Consider the following 12,080-nt stretch of genomic DNA (forward strand, 5'->3'; position numbering starts at 1 on the left):
GTTATAGAACATCTTAGTTAATGTCCTCTCGATCTTTGATATTTTTTGCAATTTATTCCTACTTTCATACAATTCATGATTAATTACTGCTATAGAATGCACCTTTCTCTATCATGGTGACCTAAATGATCTCGTCACAATTCATCGTTACGCATAATAACTGTCCGAAATGTATCGCTTATTATCATTGAAATCGTTTACAGTCTTGCATCATATGATCATCAGTATCATTCTCGACTCTTTTCCATTGCAGGCTATTAGAGGATTTTTTAAATAGTGAAATAAATGTCTTCAAATCTTTTCAAAATCATCCGAATTATTCAGTACAATATATTTGTAAGTAAATGCTAGCAATATCGCATTCCAATTGTGGTTGTTATGTCAATTTCCTAAGTAACACTATTACCACTTTGTTTTAAAATTACGTTAAATCCATCAAAGGATTAAGCTATCCAACAAAATATATCAATATTTGTTCACCCTTTTGATTGCATTACTCATTTCAATGAGTAACACAATCCTTTTCACTTTTATTCTCATTCTTCTTTTCATTTCAAAATAGATTAGCTGTGGATGAAGTAGATCTGAATGAGATAATTTAGATTAAATTAGCATTAAGTAATCTTTATAAAACGTGCACATTTAGGATAGCTGGATATAATCTGAATTGAAACGTGCGATTTTTGCGTTTAACCCAAAGTTGTCATGGTACGAATAATTTTCCTGTTACTATCTTATACTAACCAATTTACACTTTCAAAAATGGTACCCATCTTAACCTGTCTTGCACCTCGTATATTTTCCCAAATAAACCTTTTGCTGATACTTTTTTATATTAGCATGGGTTCCTCAATTTTTTATTTCATTTCTGTATATGTAACAACGGTGGCAACAAAATAATCCATTCATAACTTACCTTTTTCTCTTATTCTATCGTACTCCTAAAAATACTTATTACATGTTTAGCACTTATTATTCAATAAGTTTACGTCATATTTCTTTGTTATTCCCAAAATTTTTTATCAATTTTCAAATATTTCAACTAATTTTGTTTTCATACTTTTATTCTCTTTTAAAACTTCCATTAAAATTTGTTTGAAAGTAATAATTCCTTTTTTATGTAATATACATGAAATTACGATATATGCGAATTAAAATGGATGAAAAGAAGTATTTTAAAGAGTTTTCGAAATTTCAGGTTGGCGACATAGTGTCCATCATCGAAAAAGTGACACCGTTCAATAACAAAGATAAGTCGTGGTGGAAAGCTAAACTGACAATTGCTAAAAACGAAAACGGCAAAATTATTCTCGGCAGGAAGTTTGAGGTATTTTTGGGGCTTCAAAATTTCGGCATGCACATCATTTCGAGCCTTTTTGATAAAATTTTAAATTTGTAAAAAATCTAATCAATTCGCTAAATTACTAAAATCTATTACAATAAGGGTTTGCGGGCGTACTTTTTCTTTGATCAACATATTATTCCTCTAAGATGAATATACCGGGAAAAATTTCCGCTTTTCCACTTACTATTAGTTAGTAGAGGAAAAAGACATACTCAAAGCATTTTTGACAGCAGAATTACTTGAATATAAAGTGTACTATCTAACTATCAGTATCGAACAATGTATTCAGCCATTTACGCTACGTTTCGAACATTTTAGGTCGGATTATTTCCGAGTGAGTGCGTCAAGATATTCGACGACAAGACAGGACCGCTAGCTGATCAACAGCTACCTTCCGTTAAAAAAGACGCAGCTACCATACCTGTCAATGATCACAATTCCTTGAAACTAACCACAAATTTGGCACCAACGTCCAGAAAATCAACAGAACGGCATCCACCACGACGGGATCGTTCCTTAGTGCGAGCATTATTACGAAGACATGCGGAACGACAGACTCCGCTCGTCTTCGGGACGGATCTGGTTGAATATCTGCAGAAAACCGGTGAAGATGGTTGGTTTTCGAGTTCTAAATTCTTAATTCAATCTGTCTGAACTCATCACATGGTATACTATGTTTATTTTTCATGATCAGCAGTCATGACCTTCCGACCCTTTCCTAAAACCATGAATTATCAGCCGTTTAAATTGTCAGTGATTAAATTAATTGGATAACAAATCGTTGCTGATGTTTGTATACTTGAATATTGTAAAGAAATAGTTCACAATAAATTTTATATTCAGACATGTGTTGATGATGCTACACTTAGGTTCTAAACGACATTAAGACAATGTTATGCGATCAACTCTAACTGGCAAGCACGTGATAATCGGATAATTTGTTATTTATGTAAATTAAGTAATTATTGGGTTTTGTTTTTACAGTACCATTAATATTGAAAAAATGTGTGGAAGTGATCGAAATGCATGGTATTGTTACTGGTGTTTACCGCCAATGTGGTATACAATCAAATATACAAAAACTCAGGTTTGATTTTCTACTTTTCGATATCTGTATTTTCAGTCTATCTGTTATTCTTTGATTTCGATTCATCTGTTATTCATCTTTTTGTTTTTTCTCGCATTTTATAAACTTATTAAGGATGGCAACTTAGTACTTTTGATTTAAATTCATTTCAAGCAAAACTCCAATATGATCGAATATACTATGGTTTTCAGGAATGGCTTCGATTCAGGACATTTGCCAGATTTGCGTGATGAAGCTATCTTAAAGGACATTCATTCGGTTTCATCACTTTTAAAGCAATATTTTCGTCAGCTACCGAATCCGTTGTTTACATTCGAACTTTATCCGGAATTCATAGTAAGTTAAATTTGGTAAAATGGAAAATAGTTATAAATTACAATAGGATGTTTGTATTTTCGTGGTAAACTTGAATAATTGAATAGTTGTTGAAAGTGATCGAAACTCGTCGAATGTCAGTTTGGATCATTTGACAGATTTTTCAAACCGTTACCATTTCAGTCATTCAAATTGACATAATTTACGAAAGATCGTATCCGTGAAATCATGGAATTTAATTTGAGTGGAAACTATTCGTTATTAATATTAATCTGATATTACAGGGTGCATATGAAACAACTGATGATGAACAGGCGAATCGATTTAAAGATGTCATTGGAAGATTACCACGTGAGCATTACAGGTAAACTCACATATCCAAGTAACCATAAAATTATTTGTTTTTATGCAACGGAAGTTTATGCCAGTTAACAGGAATGGTGTTTAGCAGAAAGACACATACGTAATATTAGTTTTGCCAAGTTTACTGCACGAAAAACTTTGGCATGAAATGCTTCTTGATAATTTTCTCACAATTCATTTCAGAGCTAAGCATTTCTTTTTTTCAGGACTAGTAAATTCATTACGAATTTGTCGTAATCTTTTCCAAATTCAAATTCAAAGGTTTTTGTTTCGTTCAACAAATGATTATCGTTTTCTTAATTTATAGGACGGCAAAATATTTGATCCGTCATCTTACCAAATTATGCCAATGTACGCATCTGACGGATATGAACTCCAAAAATCTTGCAATTGTTTGGGCTCCAAACTTGTTCAGGTTTTCGGTTCACTTTAATTTCCGTTATTTTCATTTGTTTTTCCCTTGTTTCTAAGTATCGTTTAAATCAAATTATTTAAAAAATTTCTTTATTTTTTCGAATTTTTTTCTTTTTTTTTTTCTCTCAAATGAACTTTTCAGATGCCCACCGTGCGTTAATGGCGATTCTGGTGGCAGTGATTCATCACTTTTGCAGGGTCTTAATGCGCAAACGGGTCTTTGTAATTATATACTTGCCCATGCAGTTTACCTGTTCTCACTTGAAAATGATTCCCTTTCACTTCCAGAAAGTTCGTTCCTTTCATTTCATAATATACAAATATTATTCATAAAAATGTCTATTTTTCCTTCTTCTACAAATTATTTCAAGCCATTGATAACAGTATAAAACAGCTTGCTAAACGAAAGTAATAAGTGTACATTAGTTAAATTTTTGTGAAAACCAATGTTTGCCGAAAAATTGTCAACTTCAATTTTCGAAATTCCATGTAAATACACGTGAAACATAGAGTAGTCGCTTTGAATTGATTATTAATTTTCATTTTAAATCCTGATTACAATTCTCTTGTTCTGTTATACATACACACACACATACACACTCACACACACACACACACACGTGCACACGCTTTAATACAATAGCTCTAATTCTTATGTGACATTTAATAATTTAAATTAATAATCAATTGATTATTTGTTTAAAAGTATCGATGTGAAACATCTGTTCTATTTAGATGCGATAAACAGATCATCGGAATCATCATGTAGCGGTGTTACCCTATCACCAGACTTGGATCGTCGTCGTTTTATTGATGTTAATGGAGGACCTGCGACATTGCCTGCATTTCATGCCGTTATTGAAAGACCACGACACAGGTTGGTGAAATGATGCTATCAAATGAGAATAGGATGGATACATGTTTTATACATTGAGTCGGTCCATGATCAAAAATTTAAATTTAGGTGGTATTTCAAATTTCAGATTTTCGTTCAAAATACAGAGAAAAAGTAACTTCAAGGATGATAATCAATGTCCAGTATGATTTCTGTGCTTGCCAATGTAATGTCAATCTTGTCAGGGTTTGAGAGTGAGACATAAATTAATTCGAAATGCAGAGAAACAAGTGCGCATCCTGGTGGCAAATGGAGACGCATGTTGCGTGGTCCATCGATGGACAATGCATTTGCCAGTTTGCGTACACGATGGAAAAAACATGGCGAAGCATATTTAGATAGTGATAATTCGACTAGCAGTGTGAAATGGCGAAGGTACTTTAATTTCTCTATGAGACATAGTTAGGTTTCATTCTTCTAGGTAAATTAAATATTATATGAACAATATATGCGAAAATATATGAATATCATTATATGAAAAACTTTGCATACTTTCATGCATTATGCATGCATTTTCAGAAGTCCATCAGACGTACGGGCATCATTACGTGCAGCACGCAGTGCATCGCTAATTTCATTCGTTACGAAAAGTGTTGAGGAATTCCGTAATGGCGTGTTACGAAGCTGGCGGCATTGTGCTCCAACATTACGTAATGATTCAATGACAAATGAAACGGGCGAAGAACGACATTCGACAGCAACAGCAGTTGCAACAGAACTTGTAAGGCGTCGTGGCTTAACGAGCTTTCTGGCTAACGATCAACAACCGTCAACAGTAAGCAATATCTATCATATCTTGAAATTATTAGTTTCAAAAAATTACCAATTCCAGAAAATTAATGGAAAATTTTTATTCTAAAATTATACCTCTCTGTATAAGAAAAAACATTTCATCATTTTGGAGAAATTTCCGAAAATCATTTCCGGAAATGATGAAAAAACATTTCATCATTTCCGAGAAAGTTTTTTTGAACGTTAAAGTTATTTGCAAATTACACCTTTGAAATATCGTTGCTTAAAATGTTAAAAAATATCAAGATTACTATTAGAAAAAAAAAGCAGAAGAAATCAGATGATTGCATATGGACTTTAAAAAATTTATTTTAAGAGAAAAATTATTTTTCAAATATTTGCGCAATGTTCCGAGTATTATCAGTAACATTTATCATATGTTTTAGTCGACAGATACTAAATTAGAATCAAGTGTAAGGGGCAGTATACCGGAAGCATTTTCGTTGGATACGAGTGATTCTGGTAATAGTCGACCGCCATCAGTTGCGCAGTGCGTTTTTTCTTTTTTTAAATTCAGTTTTCTAAACGAAAAATTTCAAGTCATTGCATGAGAAAAAAAACGAATATTATTAAGTTTGGTTTTATTGTACTTCAGAAATGACTGTATTGATGACGGTGTAAGTTTGTCGTCTGACAGTTACCGCTTTTTTGGCTTCTACGAGGATGAACAGCCACTAGAGGAAGGGGCAAGTTTGCGAGATGTGAAGGAAACGTGGACGAAACGAAGTGGTGCAAATGTTAAATCTGAACATGACTTGCATGTAGCTTCCAATATGAATGCAACAAGAAGTAAAAAGAAGTCGAAAAATGGAATTGAAGATGATTCGCGATCATCTTCAGCGGATGAATGGTCTGATGTGGCCAGAAGTAGCTGTAATAGCAGTAGCACTGGCTCATTACACAATGACTGTAGCCGATATGATAATGTTCCAATAGGTTTGTTTATTTATAGAGTTTCGATAGTTTAATTTTTGCAGGAAATAATCAGGATATAATGAAATATCCTGTAATGAAAGATGAATCAGTAAGGTTTGCCGGATTATGATTCAACAGTCATTAATGATCCAATTGCTAAATCATTTTTATTAAGCAATAAATCATAAATATCAGGTTTTTTTTTTAAAATTCGTAAATCCTTCAACTAAGTTTGTACATAATCTAAATTTGGCAGGAATTCTTATTTTCTCATTTCTTAAATTATGTTATTTATAGATGAGGATGCTGGTGGAGGACGTTATGTTGAAACACCGTTATCGTTTTATGATTTGCCACAAAATAATGTCAAACCTGTTCGATCAAATGTTCAACTGTACTTTTTATGAATGCATTTATGTTATTTGAAATCGACCTTTATTGTTTTGTTTCAGAAAATAAATGGCTTTATCCAATTTCTCTTTTCCTTTTCGCTGCATGACACTTTCAAATTAATCAAATGATGCACAACGTACAAGCTGATTTCGATTGTTTAAAAACGATAATGACATGAAAGTGACACATTACAGTGATTATTTTGGCACTAAGCGAATTAACCATTTGATCTGACATTTCTCAAACATAATCTCAATCGAAAAAATAGTTCTTATCTCTGGTAAAGAAAAAATTATCGAAATATAAAGACTGAATTATTTTTCCATTTCAATGAATTCCCTTCCTTTTATATAAAATAGATGAAGTATTTCGTACGGGAACAACTTATTGGATTGAATTGATTCCGACTGCAGTGTAAGTATCAGATGATCTAGAAACGAAATGGAGATAGCATCAAAATGAGACAGAGTTAGGAATAGAAAGAACTTCAAATTAGTGAAAAAATGTCTCAACTTTTGAAGAAAACAATGAAAGATAGTCAAATGGATTAAATTTCATCGAAGGTAGGACCAAAGGTGTACGAAAAATGTCTATCCAATTTAAATCTAAAATACTGCAACTGATTCCTTTCACTTCTGGTATATTTTTTTTTTTTTTGCTATCCAATGCTTAACGGCTTCCTCCTTCCTTACCTGATTGAAAGCAAATTTCAATTTTTTTTTTCAGTTACTGTCGGGAAAAACTCCAAAAATCATAATGTATATTTTCAGTGTATAAATTAAATCATTTGTCCAACATTTCCCGTCATCAGCATATTGTAAAGAACCTCTCGTTTATAACTATGCCAATTTATGCCGAAATATTGTCATTTTTGATCTTTAATACCTCATATGCAATTGTCAGAAAAACTAAATCAATCATCCTCTGTTTAACATTCAAAGATCATACTATGTCTGAAATTTTTGTAAGCCAAACCCACTGGTCGGTCTATGCTATAAAAGGATCAAGTGGGACGGAGTGGACACTTGCTGACTCACTTCTCATCTACTGCTCGACTTCTCAACGACTCATTTACTTCTCCTTTTTCTACTGGTTTTTTATCAGATTTGACTCAATTTTCACTCCCCTTTTTCTTATTCATTTGTGAACTAAGGCTCTTAGCAGTGCTCTCATCTCTTATTTTCACTGTCAACACATTTCCTTTTTACAGTAATCATTGTTCTTGCACTAAACGTGCTTATCATATCCCCCTATTATCAGTAATTGCGCATAAACATCGTCGAAAAACTAAGGCCAATTAAGCATTCCAATCAAACCCTCCTATCGAAAGTGAGCGAGCTACAAAGAGTTTGTGCCCTGACGTGAACAATCAAGAAAGAGAATTCGTCCGCGGAACAAAATTCCTAACAGTTGCTTTTAACCTTTGGAAGTTTTGAACTGCTACGATAAATTACATCTTCCTTTTTGATGTTATACAAAGATCAATAAGGACAATTGTGTTTAATGCAGAATCTAAAAAAAAATATATAGTAATTAAGATGTAATTGGAAAATCATTAAATTATTCCCTTCCATTGTCCTTATCAATTTTCAGTTAACTTTATTTCATTTTTCTCCCATTACTTTTGATGATTTGGAATAGCAACAAATTTAAAACATTTAAGATGATTGTCACCATTCTGAAATTCCAGTAAATTCAAATCCACTAACTTTTAATATTGCGCAAAATGTCAACTTACAGATAGATAGGTGGATTGTTTGAAAAGATCGAATATATGGGGACATGTGTGCATAATATTATTTTTTCCAAAATGTACTATCCAATGAGGCCAATGAGGATAATTTCTAGCATAGAAATGTCTTTCTAATGAGAATATTATGTCTCATTTCCTTTTTTTTTTTTGTTTTATCGATTACTGAGTACAATCCTTTTCCTGCGCTTTGTTTTATTTTTTTCCCGCTCACGATTATTGCCTTTAATGTATTTTAATCGATATATGCTAAAGTTAAAAGTGTATTGAAATGATTTTATTTGAATGAATTATTTGAGTACGGGCACTTATCCGACTATCTAATTGATTAGATTTTCAAATGATTGGAAGATTCTGACTCGAACGTGATTACGTGATTATATGAAGTCATAAAAAGGATTTGTGTAAGTAATTCACGTGAATTAATTTAATCGCAATGATGACAATGGTAAGAAAGTTGAGCGGACTGAAATGACGGAACGGAAATGGGTCAATAGGCTATCCAAATCGTTAAAGGGTAAACCTGATTCACCACTCATTTACGGATCCACTTCTGCCTATTTCGTTCCACCTTTTAATATATCATTCACTTTGTGGTACGGTACAGCCATGAATGGTAATGGACGAGCTGTACAATTGAAAAAATGACAATGAAAATAAACCTTCACTTCTCTTTTCATTGCTCTTTCAGTCCTTCCCCACATCAATCAGCTTAAGTGTTAACGTTCAAGTACAATGAACACGATAACCTTCTGACCCCATGATGTCGATTTTTCAACTACCGTTCCGTTAAAGGGACTGGTTAATCGTATCAGAAGTGGATTATCCATCCGATAACAAAATATATGTTGATAGCTATTCTTCTATTTTATGAATGAACAGTGTTTTCGAAGCTGTACTGCTCGATCTTCAACAGAATTCGTGAATCCAGTTACTCATTCCGTTGCGTTCGGTGAAATTATCTGGAAACACAAATACATACATACATACATACACACATACATACATACATACATGCATATATATATACATACACACACATACATACATGCACATAGACATGAACAGACAGAGACAGACGGGGAAAGACACAGGCAGACACAGATGCGTAGTAAGCTGTCATGATTGGCTAAGCCATATGGCTTTGCGTTAAATCATTGATTGACATCGTTTACTTCGTAGTCTATTCTGTTATAACATTGAGGAAATGGTGGATCAAGATATTCGTACCACTGTGTGGATTATCGGGGGATAATGAGAGAAATTTGGGAGCAGCGGGGGAACAGATCTGAGGTGTTAAAGGGATTTTGTCCAATTCTCGTTTTACTTATTTCCTTCTTTTTTCTTTTTTTTTTTTTTTTTTTTTCTCACATAAACGGTAATGAATGATTGTTTGTGTAATTTTATGCTTACATATTTCTTTCTTCATTAATAAAACAAAAAAAAAAAAATTGGTTGTAGAGAATGAATGCTTAAACTAAGCAAACTGAAGCAAAATTCATGCAACTCAATGAAAATCCGATAGCTTCGTCGGTTTTCATTCAAGAAATCCATCTCTTTTTTTTACGGATTTTGGCAATCCGTTTTTCCTTTTTCTTTCTTTTTTTTATTTGGGGATGGGAGGGAGGAAAGGGCTGAAGAAAGACAGAGTGAAACTAACATTTTCATTTTTCATATTAATGTTATTCATTTATGTTTAGATAGCAAACAGTACCAATGAATTTATTCGAGATTTTTCAGGAATTGAAAACAAATTTTACCCATTGATCAACAGTCACATGTCTCCACCTTCTATACGAATTGAATGAATAGCTGATTCAGTGTAGTTCCTTCATTTCTTTTTTTTTTTTCTTCCACTATTTTCCATTCTATTCCATTCCATTCCATTCCTTTTCATTCCGCTCTGTTCCATTCCATTCTATTCTATTCTATCTTACATTATTTCACTCTATTCTATTCCATCCCATTCCACTCCACTCTATTCTGTTCTATTCCATTTTATTCCATCCTATTCATATTACGCGGAAGAGCATTTTAGGAATTGTAGATGTGATTGTATTGTATCCTCGGAAGAAAAAAAAAGAGTAAAGAAAAAAAGAAAATTACGAGTCGTCCTTGTCTAACATATAGTATAACAATTGTCCTATTGTAACAGGCATTTGTGGTAGCGAACTAAGTTACGCTTATCGAGTTTTCATGTCATTTCTTTTAATTATTTCAGTGTAAAGAGACGTAAATTCACGTTGATACTACTATTCATGCATTTCACGTTAAGATGAAATATATATGTGACCTTGCTGTTGCCATAGTGAAATTAAATTTCATTAGTGGGAGACAGTGGACGTTTCGTGCTGCCATAACTTATCATTTGAAATTTCTTGATTCATTTTTAATCTTTTTTGTCATTTATCATTTGATGCGAACATTTTTTTCTTCCTTTTTAACAGAAATATGTTCCAACAAAACTGACATACATCACTGTGAAAATTACTAGGTGACATAGTGTCACCATGAAAACTGCAAGATGACATAATTTCGCCACTAAAATTGGGTGGTGTTTCTGTTTTTATTAAATTCGTTGGTACATTTGTTTTGCATAGTAACTGTATGCTTTATCATTTTCCATCTTGAATAAATGAGTTAATTGGAGAGGAAATGTGTAACATATTGGCATACTACAAACTTTTGTATGTTAAATTAGATAATTTCTTTTATCAGTGTTCACTGATAGCAAACACTAGCATCTCGTGCCATGTAATTTTTGATTTGTCATATATGATTTCTTAATTTATTTGTAATTTTTTGAAATTATCTTCCTTCTTCATTCATTTCACTTTGGCACTCATCCCAAGTAATTATGTCCGTTTTTTTTTTTTTTGTGTTGTCTCGAATGATTTTTATATTTTTATGAAATTGTTAAAAAACAAGCAAAAGAATTTTGTGGAGTTAAAATTTTTTGTTCCTTCTAGTTTTTCTCGCAGTTTTGGATAACAAAGCCGGCATAAATTCAGGAATTTCGGTATGGTCTTCGGATAAATTCGGCAATTAACCTATTGTCATCCGTTGTTTGTATTAGTTGCAGGTAATTTCAAAGTGTATTTTACACTTGAAAAAAAAAATTGTCACTATTCTGCAAAGTCGAAATTTAAAACCATTTTTGCTTTTAGACATTCTCAACATTTAAATATCGTTGTTCCGAAAATGATGGAAACAATTTTGCTTGGCGGTGATAGGTGAGAGAGGGAGGTAAGAAGTATTACTTTAGTTTAAAAAAGAAAAAAAGAAGCAGTACTTTCATGCATAAAATGGAAGATAGATGTTTGATTGCTTCAGTCCTGCATCATATAGTTCCTTGGGAACTTAGAATTTTTAATCTTCCGAATCTTCTTTTCCGGCTAAACGATTAGGATAGAAAGAAAAAGGAATTTCAATTGTTGGAATGAGTTCTGTTTACACTTTCGGAAAATTATTAGCAGAACAAGTATTTAATGAATTAATTCAACATACCTATCTTGCATTTATACGAAAGTGAAGACAGCAAAAGGAGTAAATTACGCACACCGATGAGCCTATAGTTTTTTTTCTTTTTTTTTTTTTTTAAATTTGAAGCAGTAGAATGTTTGTTTGAACGAATGATTCATTCCATTCCATTTAGTTTTTCAAAGAGGAAATAAATAGTCGCCGAAAGAAGTAAGAATCTTTGTCAAACTCACATTATGCACAACAGAAAGAATTCTTCTTTTCCGTCTTCATCCTCTGTCTTTAACAGAGTTGTCACAGTAATCACTATTGTCTCGTTTGAGTAAAAAAA

At 32.6% G+C, this 12,080-nt stretch overlaps 2 protein-coding genes across 2 annotated transcripts; both read left to right on the top strand.

Moving 5' to 3' along the window:
• Positions 1-1,156: 1,156 nt before the first annotated feature.
• Positions 1,157-6,533, top strand: LOAG_08654 (hypothetical protein; the record flags this gene model as incomplete). The annotated part of the gene is made up of 13 exons (XM_003144184.1): positions 1,157-1,327; positions 1,664-1,958; positions 2,330-2,432; positions 2,624-2,768; positions 3,032-3,111; positions 3,418-3,525; positions 3,667-3,815; positions 4,260-4,401; positions 4,642-4,794; positions 4,939-5,194; positions 5,598-5,701; positions 5,807-6,147; positions 6,424-6,533. The coding sequence occupies 13 exons, from the start codon at positions 1,157-1,159 to the stop codon at positions 6,531-6,533; spliced, it is 2,157 nt and encodes a 718-aa protein (XP_003144232.1).
• A 2,207-nt stretch (positions 6,534-8,740) lies between these two features.
• LOAG_08655 (hypothetical protein) lies at positions 8,741-10,077 on the top strand (the record flags this gene model as incomplete). Its single annotated transcript, XM_003144185.1, has 3 exons — positions 8,741-8,885; positions 9,474-9,562; positions 9,970-10,077. 3 exons carry the CDS (start codon positions 8,741-8,743, stop codon positions 10,075-10,077), a joined length of 342 nt encoding a protein of 113 aa, XP_003144233.1.
• Between the last annotated feature and the right edge of the window lie 2,003 nt (positions 10,078-12,080).

The sequence above is a fragment of the Loa loa genome (genome assembly GCF_000183805.2).
Source record: "Loa loa unplaced genomic scaffold supercont3.41, whole genome shotgun sequence".
NCBI classification, from domain to species: Eukaryota; Metazoa; Nematoda; class Chromadorea; order Rhabditida; family Onchocercidae; genus Loa; species Loa loa.